The sequence below is a fragment of the Hyperolius riggenbachi genome, chromosome 1 (genome assembly GCF_040937935.1).
Source record: "Hyperolius riggenbachi isolate aHypRig1 chromosome 1, aHypRig1.pri, whole genome shotgun sequence".
Classification (NCBI taxonomy): domain Eukaryota; kingdom Metazoa; phylum Chordata; class Amphibia; order Anura; family Hyperoliidae; genus Hyperolius; species Hyperolius riggenbachi.
The window spans coordinates 138521188-138538272 of NC_090646.1; the positions used below are offsets into that span (position 1 = coordinate 138521188).

At 41.5% G+C, this 17085-nt stretch overlaps 1 protein-coding gene across 1 annotated transcript in view; it reads left to right on the forward strand.

The window, feature by feature from the left end:
• Positions 1-8615: 8615 nt before the first annotated feature.
• The window catches only part of TUSC3 (tumor suppressor candidate 3), a 331289-nt gene continuing 322819 nt past the window's right edge, over positions 8616-17085 (forward strand). The window contains exon 1 of the mRNA XM_068268622.1: positions 8616-8746. Within this exon, the coding sequence (XP_068124723.1) occupies positions 8618-8746 (129 nt within the window). The 5' untranslated portion in view covers positions 8616-8617. The remainder of the gene's footprint in view (positions 8747-17085) is intronic.

Here is a 17085-nt window from a genome sequence, read left to right on the forward strand (position 1 = left end):
ATGTTCTGCAGCCTGCAACATCCTCCAGCATGACCGGTTTGGCAGTGGGTCAGTAATGGTGTGGGTTAGCATTTCTTTGGGGGGCTCACTGGAGGTAGCCTGACTGCAATTAGGTACCAAGATGAGATCCTCAGACCCCTTGTGAGACTATATGCTGGCGTGGAGACGAAGGCATTGATGCTATGGACACCTTTATCCGGTTCAACCTCACAGCTATTTTCACCTTAAGGACTCAAGCAATTTTCCCCTGTCAGCGCTGCTCTCATTCATTCGCAAATAGCTTTATCACTACTCATCACACATAAATTATTTAGATCTTGTTTTTTTCACCACAAATTTGGCTTTTGGGGGGTGACATTTGTTTTTAGTAACTACTAAAATGTCTATGGGCTTGATTCACAAAGCCGTGCAAACTGTTTAGCACGGGTGTGCTAAACAGTTAGCACGTGAAGTGCCATTCACGGACTGTTGCGAGCGCAAAGTGCCGTGATTTGCGCGATCACGGACTTTTGCGCGTGCAATTTGCCGCTAAACAGTTTGCACGGCTTTGTGAATCAAGCCCTATGTATTTTAAAGAGAAAAACGAGGGAAAAAAATGAAAAAATACACTATTTCTCCAATTCCAGCCCTTATAGTTTTAAAATAAACAATGCTACTGAACATTTTACCCACACATTTTATCTGCCTATTTGTCGTGGTTATCACAAGATTTAAATTATGTCCCTAGTACATAGTATGGTGACAATATATTATTTGGAAATAAAGGTGCATTTTTTCTATGTTGTGTTTTTTGTTTTCTCATTGCACACTACCAATGATTACAAGCCTTTATTTGAAAAAAAAAACAGTAATACATCCTCATGACATACATATTTAAAAAACTGAGTCCCTAAGGTAACTATTTAGGTATTCACTTTTCAATTTTGTCACTTTTGGTGTTTTTTACAAGTGTATTAGTTTGGTGCAGAGTATATGAAAATAACAATTGCATTGCTTTTCATTTCATTTGCTGCTAAAACAAAACCACATCACATATGCCTAATCTCTCAAAGACCCCAAATACTATTCTCTTGCTTGTCCCAGTGAAAATAATACCCTATACACATAATCAGATAGATTCTTGGCCACGCAATACTCTGTTAACCATGAGCAGCACTAATGCAATTTTCAAGGCCATTTTTTGCAACAAAAGTAATACAGTCATTCTTTGTTCGCAAAGCCCCTGGAGTGTCAAAACATTTGAAACAGGTCACAAATGTCCCCATTCTGAAAACTAGAGACCCAGGCATACTGAGATATACATATTTTGAAACAATTGGACTTCTGCGGTTTTGCTAAAATTGAATCATAACTTGGAAAATTGTATTTTTTTACATCTTTTTTAACTTTGGCACAAAAAAAAAAAAACACTTGAGATAGTTTTTGTCTCTCAAAGACCCCAAATACTATTATCTTGCTTGTCCCAGTTAAAATTATACCCTATACACATAATCAGATAGCTTCTTGGCCACGCAATACTCTGTTAACCATGAGCAGCACTAATGCAATTTTCAAGGTAATTTTTTGCAACAAAAGTAATACAGTCATTCTTTGTTCGCAAAGCCCCTGGAGTGTCAGAACATTTGAAACAGGTCACAAATGTCACCATTCTGAAAACTAGAGACCCAGGCCTACTGAGATATACATATTTTGAAACAATTGGACTTCTGTGGTTTTGCTAAAATTGAATCATAACTTGGAAAATGATATTTTTTACATCTTTTTTTCACTTTGGCACTAGAAAAAAAATCTGATGACTTAGGCCTCAGTCCTAAAACACACCAACATTTATTCTACAGCTCATCATGGTTAAATGATACAACATATGCCTTACTTAGAAACAAATGGTTGTGTGCAGCAATCAATCATACCCAATGTGCACTATTTTTTTTTTTTTTGCACTAATTGTTGCAGAGCTATTGTTTGTTTGCATATTCCCAGGAGAGATTGGAATCAAACAAAGACCACACATGACACCATCATAGAAGGCTAACAACCAGGGCTATTTATCAGTAGGTATTTTGTGAGCTACCTTCTCAAAGGAACACTGCAAAAGGAATTCTCACATTGTCCTGGTTATAACAAATCCAAACTGTGACTAATTTGAATATATCACTTCTCTTCACAGTGATAACAAATACATTGGAACTTACCATTAGATGTCTTGCAGAATTAGAGAAAAGCCAGAGGCCATAAGTCAGGGGTCAAGCAGATCCAAGAGTCAGAAGATGGGAGCAGCAGGGTCCAAATTTCAATCTTGAACTTTGTTTGTGTTTTCTTTTTCCTCAAAAAAATCAGTTTCCTCCAACACCCCAAAAACATAGGGGTATGCCAAATGTGAGCTCCTTTGAGGGTCTGTAAGTTACATGAATATATAGGAAAGGGGAAAATGCCAGTCAAATATGTCCAGGTAAAGAAAAAAAAAAAACACACCAAAAAAAGAAAGAAAAAAAAACACAAAAAAAAGGAAAGAAAGAAATTAGTAATCTGCAAGTGTGTGGCATGCCCCAAAGCACTTGATAACACACAGTGCTGGCTAAGCAAAAAGCAATACGGGGAGCACCATCCCCTACAATCAATACGCCACCCTATATGTATAAACAAGGGGTGGGTCTGTAATGTGCAGAACGGTCAAAAATACAGTAAATATACCAAAAGCAAAAAGCAGAAAGCAATGACCTCAAAGAAACCGCACCAAAACAGCTATATCAGTAAGCAATATACCATCCTTTATTGCAAATACAACCATAAAAACCATTAAAATATGGTGGGGGACAATGTATAAACCCACAATATCGGAGAACCGGAGGAATTACAAAGTGCTAGTGTTAATATTGAAGAACCTCAAAATAGCATACGTGGCGAATCGCGATAGCGGCGGTGGGGACCCGTGGAGACACTGTACTGGTAGGATCCTATTCACTTGGTTTTTGACCTCACTCTTATTCCCTATACAATTCTTATACAGTCTGTATCTCACTCTATTGACTTTACTATATTGCTCACAAACTGTGATCACGATTCGCCACGTATAGCGTGGCTTTTTCAAAGCTCAAAGCTTTGAAAAAGCCACGCTATACGTGGCGAATCGCGATAGCGGCGGTGGGGACCCGTGGAGACACTGTACTGGTAGGATCCTATTCACTTGGTTTTTGACCTCACTCTTATTCCCTATACAATTCTTATACAGTCTGTATCTCACTCTATTGACTTTACTATATTGCTCACAAACTGTGATCACGATGTGATTGATTTCTGGTTCCGTTCTGGTTCTACAATACTATTTCAGGGGGTTCCTCCCTTCCTGGTGTTATCACACTTTTCTCCCTTTACTCATATTATGCATTTGTAATATTTATTCATGCTATTTGCACATGTATGTAATTTATGTTTGGTTTTGTATGTGTCACAATATTGATACACGGTCAGTGCCACGTTTATGCTATTTTAAGGTTCTTCAATATTAACACTAGCACTTTGTAATTCCTCCGGTTCTCCGATATTGTGGGTTTATACATTGTCCCCCACCATATGTTAATGGTTTTTATGGTTGTATTTTCAATAAAGGATGGTATATTGCTTACTGATATAGCTGTTTTGGTGCGGTTTCTTTGAGGTCATTGCTTTCTGCTTTTTGCTTTTGGTATAACACACAGTGCTGGGGCTGAGGGGCAATTTGGGCAAAAATACCGTGACACACACCGTCTCTTGTGTTTCAAACCCACTCTGCATCTTCTCAGGGGGGCTTTTTCACTTCATTGGGGGGAATTAGTTCAGGGAAATGTCTCTCCCTCAGTCTAATTGAGTTCTCCAAATGGATAGGATCCTGTTGTGCAATTTGGCCAGGGTTATACATTAGGGACTTGTGGACTTGAATATGGAAGTCAAGAAAGGTCATCTGTTGGCTTGTTGGTGTTGTGGTTGTTTTTAGATAGACCACAAATGCATTGTGCATGGTCATCTGCAACAAGAAGAATGTTATTTTTTTGTACCATGCTTTCCTCCTTCTTCTTAACAAATAAGGCGCCAAGACTTGGTCTGATAAGTCCACAGCTCCCATATTTTTTATTGTAGGCGACTATGGCCTCTGGCTTTGTACGTTGTTCCGTTCTGGATGTGGCATGAACTGTGGCCCAGTGTGGATGGTAGATAGCATCATCACCTCCCGCTTGTCGTGGAACTTTATTGCCAGGAGCTCTTCACATCTGAGTGCGTAGGACTCTCCTCTGCATAGTTTTTTTATTTACTACCTTTGGGAGGAGGACTTTACAGTTTGCTCTCACCTTTCCACATGTGCCAGTCTGGACTGAGAGGAGGAACTTGAACAGTGGCACACTTGTATAAAAGTTGTCCAAGTAGACGTGGTAGCCTTGGTGGAGAAGTGGGTTTAAAGAGAACCCGAGGTGGGTTTGAAGAATATTATCTGCATACAGAGGCTGGATCTGCCTATACAGCCCAGCCTCTGTTGCTATCCCAAACCCCCCTAAGGTCCCCCTGCACTCTGCAATCCCTCATAAATCACAGCCACGCTGCTGACAAACAGCTTGTTAGAGCTGGCTGTGTTTATCTCTATAGTGTCAGTCTGCTGCTCTCCCCGCCTCCTGCAGAACTCCAGTCCCCGTCTGCATCCCTTCCCTCCCTGCTGATTGGAGGGAAGGGACAGGGGCAGGGACTGGAGCTATGCAGGAGGTGGGGAGCAGCTGAGACTGACACTACAGATGTAAACACAGCCTCACAGCATGGCTGTGATTTTTAAGGGATTGCAGAGTGCAGGGGGACCTTAGTGGGGTTTGGGATAGCAACAGAGGCTGGGCTGTATAGACAGATCCAGCCTCTGTATGCAGATAACATTCTTTAAACACACCTCGGGTTCTCTTTAAAGATAATCTGTACTCTAATATTCTTACACTAAAAAGCATACCATTCTATTCCTTATTTTCTCCTGTGCCCCTCTGTGCTGTTTCTGCCACTCTGCTGCAATCTTGGCTTGTAATTAACAGTTTTAGGCAGTGTTTACAAACAAACTAACCAGCTTGTGATAGGCTCACATAAACAGAGTGTGTGAGTCATACAGAGTGTGCAGGGGGCCTGCAGAGGGTTTGTATTGCTTCTATCCAATCACAAGCAGTGCTGCACATTCCACACATTCAAGCCTTAGCCCGACAGACACGACAGATGAAAGGAGATAAGATTTATTACAGAGACAGTGCAATTAGGAAAGGCTGCAGTAAGCCAGAGCACATTAGAACAGGCATAGGAACTTATAGGATAGAAGAACTAAGGCTGAAATTTTTTTACAGCGTCTCTTTAATAGGTCCACCACTATTTTGCCACTGGTGCTAATGTACTCAGGGCACCCAGCTGGCTGCAGAATGGAGTCTTTGCCTCCAAAAATTTTAAAAGTGAAGGTATAGCCAGTGCCACTCTCGCATGCCCTATAAATTTTCACCCCACATCTTGCCCTCTTGCTTGGGATGTACTGTTTCATGGAAAGTCTCCCATGAAACGGTACCAAGGATTCGTCCACAGCAATTTCCCGATGTGGGGTATATACATCCATGAACACTGCACTTAGGTGGGTCAACAGGGGTCTAAACTTAAACAGTCTGTCATGGGCAGGGTTGTTATGTTCCACATCTTGAGAGTTGTCATTCAGGTGGAAAAACTTTGACAACAGCTCAAAACGCTGCCTGGGCATTATTGCTGGATAGAGGGGTGCATTGTGATAAAGGTCCCTGGACCAGTACAATTTATCTGGGGCTTTGGGGTGATGCTCATGCTGAGCGGGAGGCCTACATAGGCCTTTATTTCGGGCACGTTGGTGGGGTGCCATTTTCTGGTGATATAGTTGGTGGGGTGGTCAGCTACAAATTGTAGAGCAAATAAATTAGTTTGCTCTACTAAATGCTCCCACATTGCCTCTGTCATAAAAAGCTGGAAAATGTCAATTGGTGCCTGATTAACAATGGGCACTGACACACCAGCGGTAGCTGTGAAGGGTGGGATGTTGGGCGCAGCATAATTAGGGGGTTCCCAGGTGCCATTTAATATATGAAGCGGTACCTCCTGCCTGCAAGGTACCTGTGGCTGCCTACCCTGTCTGCGCCTAGCTCCCCCTGGCGCACTGCTGCTAGCAGCAGCGGGGTTGCCCATGGAGCCCTCTGCTGGGTTGCCCACGGAGCCCTTTGCTTGGTTGCCCACGGAGCCCGATGCTGGGTTGCCCACGGAGCCCGATGCTGGGTTGCCCACGGAGCCCTCTGCTGGGTTGCCCATGGAGCCTGATGCTGGGTTGCCCACGGAGCCCGATGCTGGGTTGCCCACGGAGCCCCCTGCTGTGGACAGTCCTGATGGTCCCTCATCAGCGGACTCAGAACTTGGGTCCCTCTTCAAGCGGCATGATGGCGGCCCTTCGGACTCTGAAGATTAAGATCCTGAACCAGAGCCGGACGGAGGGAGCCGATCACTACCGGACTCATCCTCGCTGCTGCTCTGCTGGAGGATGGCGGCTGCCTCCACCACAGAATAGAGCCTCCTCGCCATTATTAAAAAGGGATAGATAAAGATGAAAAATATAAAGAGATAGAGAGATTTTTTTTCAAAGTGACGTTTTTTTTTGGGGGGGGGGGTTTGAAGGAAACCTGGGGTGAGAGATATATGGAGGCTGACATGTGTATGTCTTTTTTCACAATGCAGATTGCCTGGCAGTCCTACTGTACCTCTGCCTTTAATCCTTTAATAAGGAGACCCCCAGAGCTCCCCATCAGTCCTTCCGTCTTTGCCCGAGGCCCCCTGCAGCTGAGGCAGACACCCCTGATCAATTTAGCTGCACATTGCATTTGCGCGCCGAATACTCGCCGCTCCTCGTCGCAAGTACTGTTGCTGTAATTCTCCCTGAGTTCCGGCAAAGCATCAATAAAGCTCCTGCCGGGGCTCTCAATTGGTCCACTGTCTGGATTGATCCAGACAGTGGACCAATGGGGAGCCCCAGCGGAGCTTCAATAGATACTTTAGTATTCTTTTAAAGCGGTATTAAACTCTGAAATAATATTCAATAAAAATGTGTTTTCCTACTTTCTATAACCCATACAGTTATCATATTTGCTTTTGTGTACAAGTATTATTATTAATTTACAAATTACAAGTTCCCAAAGTACAGTTTATTTGCTCTGAAAGCTGGCGTTGCATTTTATTCATAGCTACAGTATTTATATATTGTAATGTACCCAGTGATTATTTGTGCACTGTCTGCTGATTTGCACAGGTTAGAAAGAGTTTCAGCACTGCCAGGGAATGTTTACCTTCCTTTCTTGCTACAATTAATTAAACACAAGATAATGTTATCACCTATTCAGATTTGGATCTCACTGCAGGGAGCTTTCTATTGAAAAAGTAAGTCCTGTGTTTAACTGTTTCAATGCTGTTCTGCTTAAAAACATGTGGTAGTATATTATATGCTGTAAATAATCTTTTAGAGCAAAGAAACTATTCAGTTATCACTCGATTTTGTTTTTGATCAGTATTGCAATCAATAACCAGCGCTAAAATTTATCAAAAGATAGATCCACAATGATTTTTTTAATTAGTTGTAAAACAATTGATCTTAATATCGATTGTAATATTGATCATAAGTATGAGGCCAATGACGACTGTTTCAGGATCCAAATTCCTGCCGGTTGACAGTCCTCGTGTGAGTATATGAGACTATATGAGGCTTCAAAAGAGAGCTTCTAAACTGAATAGTTTTTTGTCTGGATAATTTTAATGGAGACTGTTTGTCTGAAATAATTAATTTACCTGGACTTATTAAATGTTTAGGAATCTCCTTTAGCCACTAACGATACAATTAGCTGAATGATCATTTATGAACGACTATTTGTATGAACGATTGGAAATCATTGTTTGGGATCCCTAACAGACAAAAGTCTCCTAAAGAATCTGATCAGATTAATTAAATTGATCTAATTTTCGGATCAATCCCATCAATCTCATTAGATTGGTTAAGAGATTTTTGTCCATTAGTAGTCCCAAACGATAATTTCCGATCATTCATAAGAATAATCATTCCTAAATCATCGTTCAGCAAATTAATCAAATTATGATAAAAAATCATTAACAGCCACCTTTACATGGACTCATAAACATGTATTTTACAATTTTTTCTGATAGTAGTTCTGATTACTGCAGAAGGCCATTCACTAATGCAATCAGTTGGCAGATTACTGTTTCACCTTATCACAGTTCTATGGCAAATGCACATAGCATTGCAGTGATATCAGCTGTAAATTACTGCAGTATCTCTTCATTTAAAATTGGCTCCTAACATGTGAATTAAAAGCAGAACAAATAAGCAATTAGAAAAGATGGCCAACATACAAAAATCCCAATACTTGCTGCAATCCCATCAGGGTGACAGCCTAGAATCACATGTGTCATCCTTCAGTGTTCTACTGCTGTAGCCTGTACCAAAGCTGGCAAAGACTACAATTACAGTGATGCTCTGCTTCATCCTCCAGCCCTGATTGGTTACCTCTCCCAGCTAGAGACATCAGCTGATTTGATCATAGCAGAGAAGGTGCTGATGGGGATGCAGAGCTACAGAAACATGGCGTGCAGCATGAGAGCAGCAGTGCAGCAGCTGTTCATTGTGACCAGCCTGCTAATCTTACTTTTGTGCCTGCAGAGTGGGGGAGGACAAAAGAAGAAAGAGGTATTTCATTATGTGTCTTTTTTGTGCTGATACAATAAATGTGATCTGTTAAACTACACTAGTTTCTTGAATTATCACACTGTAAACACAGGAATCTGTCTCAGCAGCCTTGCAATGTTCTCTGTGATACATGATGCAGCATACAGAGATCAACCAATGCATTAAAACCAGCAGCCTAATATTGGTTAGGTCCTTCTTGTGCCACCAAAACAGGTCTGACCCACTGAGGCATAGACTCCACAAGACCTCAGCAGGTGTGGTATCTGGCACAGGGATGTTAGCAGCATGCACAAAAAGGATTCCTCTTGAATCAGGTTTGTTTTTCTGGTATATCAAACAGATAGTCATACTGAGATCTGATTGATTTAAAGCCAAAAATAATCAGACCAGGTGACCTTCTGTTGCTCCTTTGTCCAGTTCTGCCACCCATGTGCAGCTTACAGGTACTTTTGGCAGTAGACATAATTCAGCCTCATAGGGAGATCCTGCGAACATGATTTGGTGGACAACACCCTTTTGAACGCTTAGGTTGTTTCAAACTATGCCTACACTATTTGGCCAATCTCCATGCTTCATGCTGTAGAGGGTGCTGTGATTGGAGAACTGTTCCCTGTGAGGTTTCTTGTTGGACCCCCTAAAGTAGACTAGTGCTCAGAATTCTGCATAGGCACTCTGACTTAGCTATGCTATCCAATCTCCAATGCTCTATGTTCTTACTCCTTTCTCTCGTGGTTAGCATTAACTTTTCATCAGTTTGTGTTACCAGAGCATTTCTATTTGATTAGATTAGGTGGGCTGGCTCACACGCAGATCAGTGAGCATTGAACATTCATGACATCATAGCTGGTTGTTCTTTATTAATACGATTTTGACAGGTATTGACAACTGCTTACCGGGTACACTTCACACAACTGCTGCTGTGGAACTAGTTATATATGTCCTTGGTGCTCGGCACATGGCACAAAAACCCATGAACTCGGACGTGAGATGGTGTTACTCATTATTGGGGGTACTTGGCGGAGACAGTACTTGGCGGGTACATGATCTAGGCATCACAACTCAGACTTAGTCAAAGTTGCTCAGGTCCTCACTTGTTTTAACTTGTTCCAAAACTTACTTTCATTTAAAAATTAAAAAAAATGTGTTGGCATCAAGTTTTGTGGCTTCTTCGAATGAGAGAAGGCAACTTGTAGGATGGCAAACCCAAGGTTTTTCCCATGTAGAGGATGTAAAGGATGCAATGAAGCCAGAGGAGAGAGGGAGGCAAGTATTCAGTCCTTTGCCAACAATAGAGTTTAAAATCAAGAATGTTATTATGTGCTCAACAGTGCTAGTAGTATATGTGATTTGGTGTGATTGTGGTCTGCAGTATGTGGGCCACACCACTAGATCACTAAAAGAGAGGATAGGAGAACACATTGTGAACGTTAAAAATGGCTATGAACAACATAGTGTTTAGTTGCAATTTAAATGAAAACATCAATCTAACCCGAGGTTTATACACTTTCATTAGACTCTCAATAAAGTAATTTTGCATACAGTTTTTTGAGTGGCGGTTGGTTTATGTGCTTGAAGTCTATTGTATTTTCAACCTGCCTTCCCCTCAGGACTGTAGTATCCTGAAGGTAAACTCTGCAATCAGAGGGACCTGTGCAACAGCTTTTAGCAATAATTGTACACTGTAGTGGGGTGGAGAGATTGATCCCAACTTGGAGGGGGTGTAACGAAGTTTGGGAACTTTCTAAGAAGGAGACGAGGTGGAGTTTTTATTTAGATACAGTATGCCCTCTGGGTTTGAATGTTGAATTACACATTCATTGTTTTATTACAAATGACAGAATTTAGGACACTGAGGGCCATATGCAATTCACTTTTTCACCCGAGTTTTCTCCTAGGTGATATTTTTAAATTTGTCAATAAAATACCTTTTAAGCCACCAGCAAGCAAGAAAATACTCAGAATAATTTTGATAATACTTTTGCACTTCTCAGTACTTTTTCAGTTGAAAAGTGCTGGAAAATTATTTAAAATAGAAGTTGAAAAATTATCTCCTAGGAGAAAACATAGGAGAAAATTGGAATTGCATATGGACCTGGGACCCATATGCAATTCACTTTCTCTCCTGAGTTTTCTCCTAGGTGATATTTTCACAACTTGTCATAAGTTGCCTTTTAAGCCACCAGCAAGCAAGAAGATACTCAGAATAAATTTGATAGTACTTTTGGGTACTTTTTCAATTGTAAAATGCTGAAAACTTAGTTTAAAGAGAATATGAAAATTATCTCCTAGGAGATAACTCAAGTGAAAAAGTTAATTGCATATGGGCCTGGGTGTCTGGAACTATTATATCTGTGTTAGATATGTTTCTTTAGTATACATGGACATATTATATCATATTTTATTTTATTCACCATGTTCTTTTGTTTTTGACTTATAACCCTTTAGGGGTGGTTTATTGGAGAGCTGTATAGTGCGTAATGTAAGTGAATGTGGGCCAGCTGTGTAATAGTTGATTCATGTTAGGAACAATGTTTATGATTGTTTTGTGTATAGTGGGGTGGGTATAGGAGAATAATATAAGTGATCGCTCCTACAACAGTTCCACTGAGAATTGCATGCAGGAGGCATAAAATGAAGTGGACCTAGTTTTAGATTGTTTTTTTTAATAAAGTTTGCAGTGTATTTTTAAAGTTTATGAGTTGAATGGGTTGCCAGGGTAACCCTATGGAAGGCCAATGAGAAGAGGGGTTAGCAGCCAGGAAGTTATTGGAGTAATAAGGGGACTTGTTGCTCTGGAGTTGCTCTGGTTAATACCAAGCGCTGGTGACCAATAAGAGGAGGAGGACAGTGAAAGATAGTACAATTAGAGCTGGTTGAACGTCTGAAGTTAGCCCCTGATGAGTCAGACTGCTGACAAAATGCGTAAGGTGGAGCTACATCAGACACAACCAGCTGTGGATGGGAGGCAGAGAAGCAGGGATTTTGAAGTGCAGTAAGTACATGTTATACTCACCATCCCCTTCAACGTCCTTCCCCAGGTCGTCTGGCTCAGCGTCTGGTTTGCGCGCGTGCGCGCGGGTCCAGACGGCGATTTGTGTGTTTGTTCCACCGCGTCACACCGTTCGGCGTGACGCCAGGAATATTTCCGCCCCAGACGGGAGGTCACGCATGCGTAGCAAGACGCGGCGCTTTGTACGCATATACGCATGCGCGGCATTCTGGTGCATCAGTTTGTACGCATGCGCGCTTTCGTAATGCGGACTTTTGTGCGCATGCGTAGCGTTCAAATTTGCCACTATTTTTGCCTATATAAAGCCACTGGGACAGAGTAACACTGCTGTCTGTTTATGCAGCTTGCCAGCAGTTGCTCTGCCCGCAAACCTTCTGATTGATTTCTGATATTGACCCGGCCTGTTCCTGACTTTGCTTGCCTGCCGCCTCCCTCGACCCTTAGCCTGTTACCCGTGCTGAACGAACTCTGCCTGCCTTGACCCTTGGCCTGTTACCCGTGCTGAAAGAACTCTGCCTGCCTTGATCCCAGATTGTCTGACTACGCTTCTGCCTGCCGAATCTGTACCTTGCCTGATTTACTGAACTCCATACGCAGTGTCAACTGTTCTCTTGTGCTACCAGTTGGGCAATCCTGGGGGTCGTGACCTGTGGCTACCAGGCAGCAAAGTAGTCCGTTGCCCACTAGGGGTAGCAGCCCATCAACCCTTGCAGGGTGCTCTAGTGAAGACCCGTAGCCACATAGACTCCACGCCCCGGGAGAGCCCACGCTAACCATTGGTAGCTAAGTCAACAGGACACCATCTGTGAACGCAACAGTACAGGTGGTCACCCGGGGATGTGACACTTGGTAATACAATACGCTTACCCAAACCCTCCCTTTGTGAGTTCAATATTTTAACTTATCTTTTATAATAAAAAAATGGTTATACAGTATGGAAGGTCTTTTTAGTTTCTGATAGCACCTGAGGACAAAGTGTGTGAGTGACCTTTCCCATTCCCCATTAAGCTATCAATCTCACCTCCAGATACTGTAGGAGGACAGCTGGGTGAGTGCAGGCATTTTAGGAGAGTGTCCTGCTCACACTGGGCATGCTTTTTCGGTGAACAGAGTGGTGATAGAGGTGGATGCACTGGGAGGTGGTGGTATCTGACAATCACACAGAGTTACGCTATTGGTTGTCTTCTTTTTCTCTTTTGCATATGTTGTGTAGGCCATTTGAAGAGTTGCATCGCAGATGTATGTGGAGCCTGGAAGCAGGCTAAAGGGCATTTTCGGACAGTTATCAGGCTTACACCAGTGCCGCTTAACTTGAACTCTAGGCCCTGAGCGTGGCTTTATTTATTCCTATGCATGCCCCTTGCAGACTTAAAGGACAGCTATCAAAGAAAAATGTTTTTTTTTCCCCTCATAATGCCATTAATAAATAGGAGTGACTTTGAAAAGACTGTAGCTTTAAAAATCAAATAGCGCAAAAGCCCACCACCACTTCACAGGTGATGCTGCTCTGTTGTGTGACACAATTCAATTACTGGTCCCCTCATCATGCTCTGCAAGCCATGTGGGCTGAATAAAGATAGCTAGCTCACTCCACTGTTCACAAAGGCTATAATGCACAAACGCATGAGCAGAGCCCTCTGATTGGATGTTTGCAGATGCAAGCATCCAATCAGAGGGCTCTGTGCACTAACACACATGTGCATTACAGCCTTTGTGAACATATGAGGAGCATGCTGGCTATCTTGCTGTTGCTGCGTGGCTTTGCATAGCTCTGCGAGGGGACCAATAATTGGATTGTGCCACACATTTCTTTACAGAGCTGCGTTCCCTGTGCAGCAGCGGGCTCTTAGGCACTCTGACATCCTCATTACTTTTAATTGGAAAGTGTTCTGCAGATATAGCAAGGGGGAAGGGGTTACTAATTTATTTTATTTTTAAAGCTGCAGTCTTTTCATACAAAGTCCCTCCTATTTATTAATGAACAACATCCTGAGAAAATCATATTCTTTGATAGATGCCCTTTAATAGCAGGATGATGTCAGTAAAGCAGCAGCACACAACCCACTGAGCCTGCTACTCACTCTGCCAGCTCAGCTGCTTTTAGTCATGTGGTTGATTTTTACCGGTAGGAGCCTTATTTCACACAAAGGGGCGACACCTAAACACTTTCATTTCAAAGCTATGGTATAATTACATATCTGCATTGATATTACTTATAGTTATAAACAATTGTACTCATTATGTGTGAGCATGTGTTCTACCATATTGTTAATGTTATATAGTCTAGCACCACTGCTTGAAGAAGTATTTCAGCAGTGAAAGATTGTTACTTTTACCTGTTAAACTCTGTCATGCAACAGCTCATTTGTTCCAGGAATTGGATATAAGTCTGTAGAGTGCTGACTTACGTGATGTCTATGCATAGTCTAATGTACTGTAGTTTGGAACGTGTGGTGACTGCTGTGCTTGCTAAGTGCTGATAAAATGAGCGGCATGTATTAGATGATAATAAGTGTGAGCATGTAACATAATGGTAGCAGACAGACTAGCTTACTGTGCTGTCCATGGTGCTGGATTCATAAAGCATTTCACTAGCATTAAATGCCTTTTTATACATCGCTCTAACATCTCTGTGTGACAAATAATAAGACCAGTAGCATAGCAATAGGGGGTGCAGAGGTTGTGACTGCACCAGGGCCGTTGGGCCAGAGGCCCTCCCTAAACAGCAATACTAGCTCTCTATCGGTCCTATGCTTGTAATATTCACTTCCATAGATGCTGTAAATAGTAGTAATCATTCACAAACTGTTTCCCATCCTCTTCTTGCACCTTTGACACTGTGGTTGTCCTTGGCAGGTTTTGGTGCACTGTATTATTGTTATGTGTACAGTGCTTGGGGGGCCCAATGTAAAACTTGCACCCAGAGCTCCTTAGCTACGTCACTAAATAAGACATACACTTCATTTCAGGTGATTTTGTGTTTTACAACATTTTTTTTTCACATAAAAAGGGGAGGTTTTCTAAAGAGGAAATCTTTGAAGTTTCATTGGTTTGAATTTAAATAGAAGTGACATTCATAGTTTATAACGTTTAACCACCACTCAAGGTTTTGTTCCCCTTATGGACTAGAACAATTTTCAGGTTTCAGTGCTCCTCCCTTTCATTCGCCAATAACTTTATCACTACTTATCACAACAAAATGATATATGCCTTGTTTTTTTTTCGCCACCAATTAGGCTTTCTTTGGGTGGTACTTTTTGCTAAGAATTATTTTATTCTAAATGCATTTTAATGGGAATAAGAAGAAGAAAATGGACAAAAAAATCATTATTTCTCAGTTTTCAACCATTATAGTTTTAAAATAAAACATGCTGTTGTGGATAAAAGCCACACATTTTATTTGTCCTGGTTATTACAATGTTTAAATGATGTCCCTAGTACAATGTATGAGGACAATATTTTATTTGGAAATAAAGGTGTATTTTACAGTTTTGCATCCGGCACTAATCGCAAGTGCTTACGTGCAAAAATAACAGAAATATACCCTCATGACATACCTGTATATATTAAAAAAGTTAAGGTAACTATATATGTACTTTTTTATGTTGTTGGTTTTTTTTTTAGTATAATTCACATATTTTATTTTGGTAACTATGGGAGAGTAGGGGAAGTAAGGGGTTAATTTTAATGGGAAAGAAAGTGTTGGCATGTAATGTATTGTAGTAGTTTGTAGTTTACTATTTGGCCACTAGATGCCCCCCCTCAGTTTATCGCTAATGTAAAGTGTTTATAATACTTCCAGTATTTATACAGGATCTTCTCAAAAAATTAGCATATTGTGATAAAGTTCATTATTTTTTGTAATGTACTGATAAACATTAGACTTTCATATATTTTAGATTCAAATACACACAACTGAAGTAGTTCAAGCATTTTATTGTTTTAATATTGATGATTTTGGCATACAGCTCATGAAAACCCAAAATTCCTATCTCAAAAAATTAGCATATTTCATCCGACCAATGAAAGAAAAGTGTTTTTAAACCAAAAAAAGTCAAACTTCAAATAATTATGTTCAGTTATGCACTCAATACTTGGCCGGGAATCCTTTTGCAGAAATCACTGCTTCAATGCGGCGTTGCATGGAGGCAATCAGCCTGTGGCACTGCTCAGGTGTTATGGAGGCCCAGGATGCTTCAATAGCGGCCTTAAGCTTATCCAGAGTGTTGGGTCTTGCGTCTCTCAACTTTCTCTTCACAATATCCCACAGATTCTCTATGGGGTTCAGGTCAGGAGAGTTGGCAGGCCAATTGAGCACAGTAATACCATGGTCAGGAAACCATTCACCAGTGGTTTTGGCACTGTGAGCAGGTGCCAGGTCGTGCTGAAAAATGAAATCTTCATCTCCATATAGCTTTTCAGCAGATGGAAGCATGAAGTGCTCCAAAATCTCCTGATAGCTAGCTGCATTGACCCTGCCCTTGATAAAACACAGTGGACCAACACCAGCAGCTGACATTGCACCCCAGACCATCACTGACTGTGGGTAATTGACACTGGACTTCAGGCATTTTGGCATTTCCCTCTCCCCAGTCATCCTCCAGACTCTGGCACCTTGATTTCCAAATGACATGCAAAAGTTGCTTTCATCTGAAAAAAAGTACTTTGGACCACTGAGCAACAGTCCAGTGCTGCTTCTCTGTAGTCCAGGTCAGGCGCTTCTGCTGCTGTTTCTGGTTCAAAAGTGGTTTCATGCTTCCATCTGCTGAAAAGCTTTATGGAGATGAAGATTTCATTTTTCAGCACGACCTGGCACCTGCTCACAGTACCAAAACCACTGGTGAATGGTTTACTGACCATGGTATTACTGTGCTCAATTGGCCTGCCAACTCTCCTGACCTGAACCCCATAGAGAATCTGTGGGATATTGTGAAGAGAAAGTTGAGAGACGCAAGACCCAACACTCTGGATGAGCTTAAGGCCGCTATCGAAGCATCCTGGGCCTCCATAACACCTGAGCAGTGCCACAGGCTGATTGCCTCCATGCCACACGCATTGAAGCAGTCATTTCTGCAAAAGGATTCCCGACCAAGTATTGAGTGCATAACTGAACATAATTATTTGAAGGTTGACTTTTTTTGTTTTAAAAACACTTTTCTTTCATTGGTCGGATGAAATACGCTAATTTTTTGAGATAGGAATTTTGGGTTTTCATGAGCTGTATGCCAAAATCATCAATATTAAAACAATAAAAGGCTTTAACTACTTCAGTTGTGTGTATTTGAATCTAAAATATATGAAAGTCTAATGTTTATCAGTACATTACAGA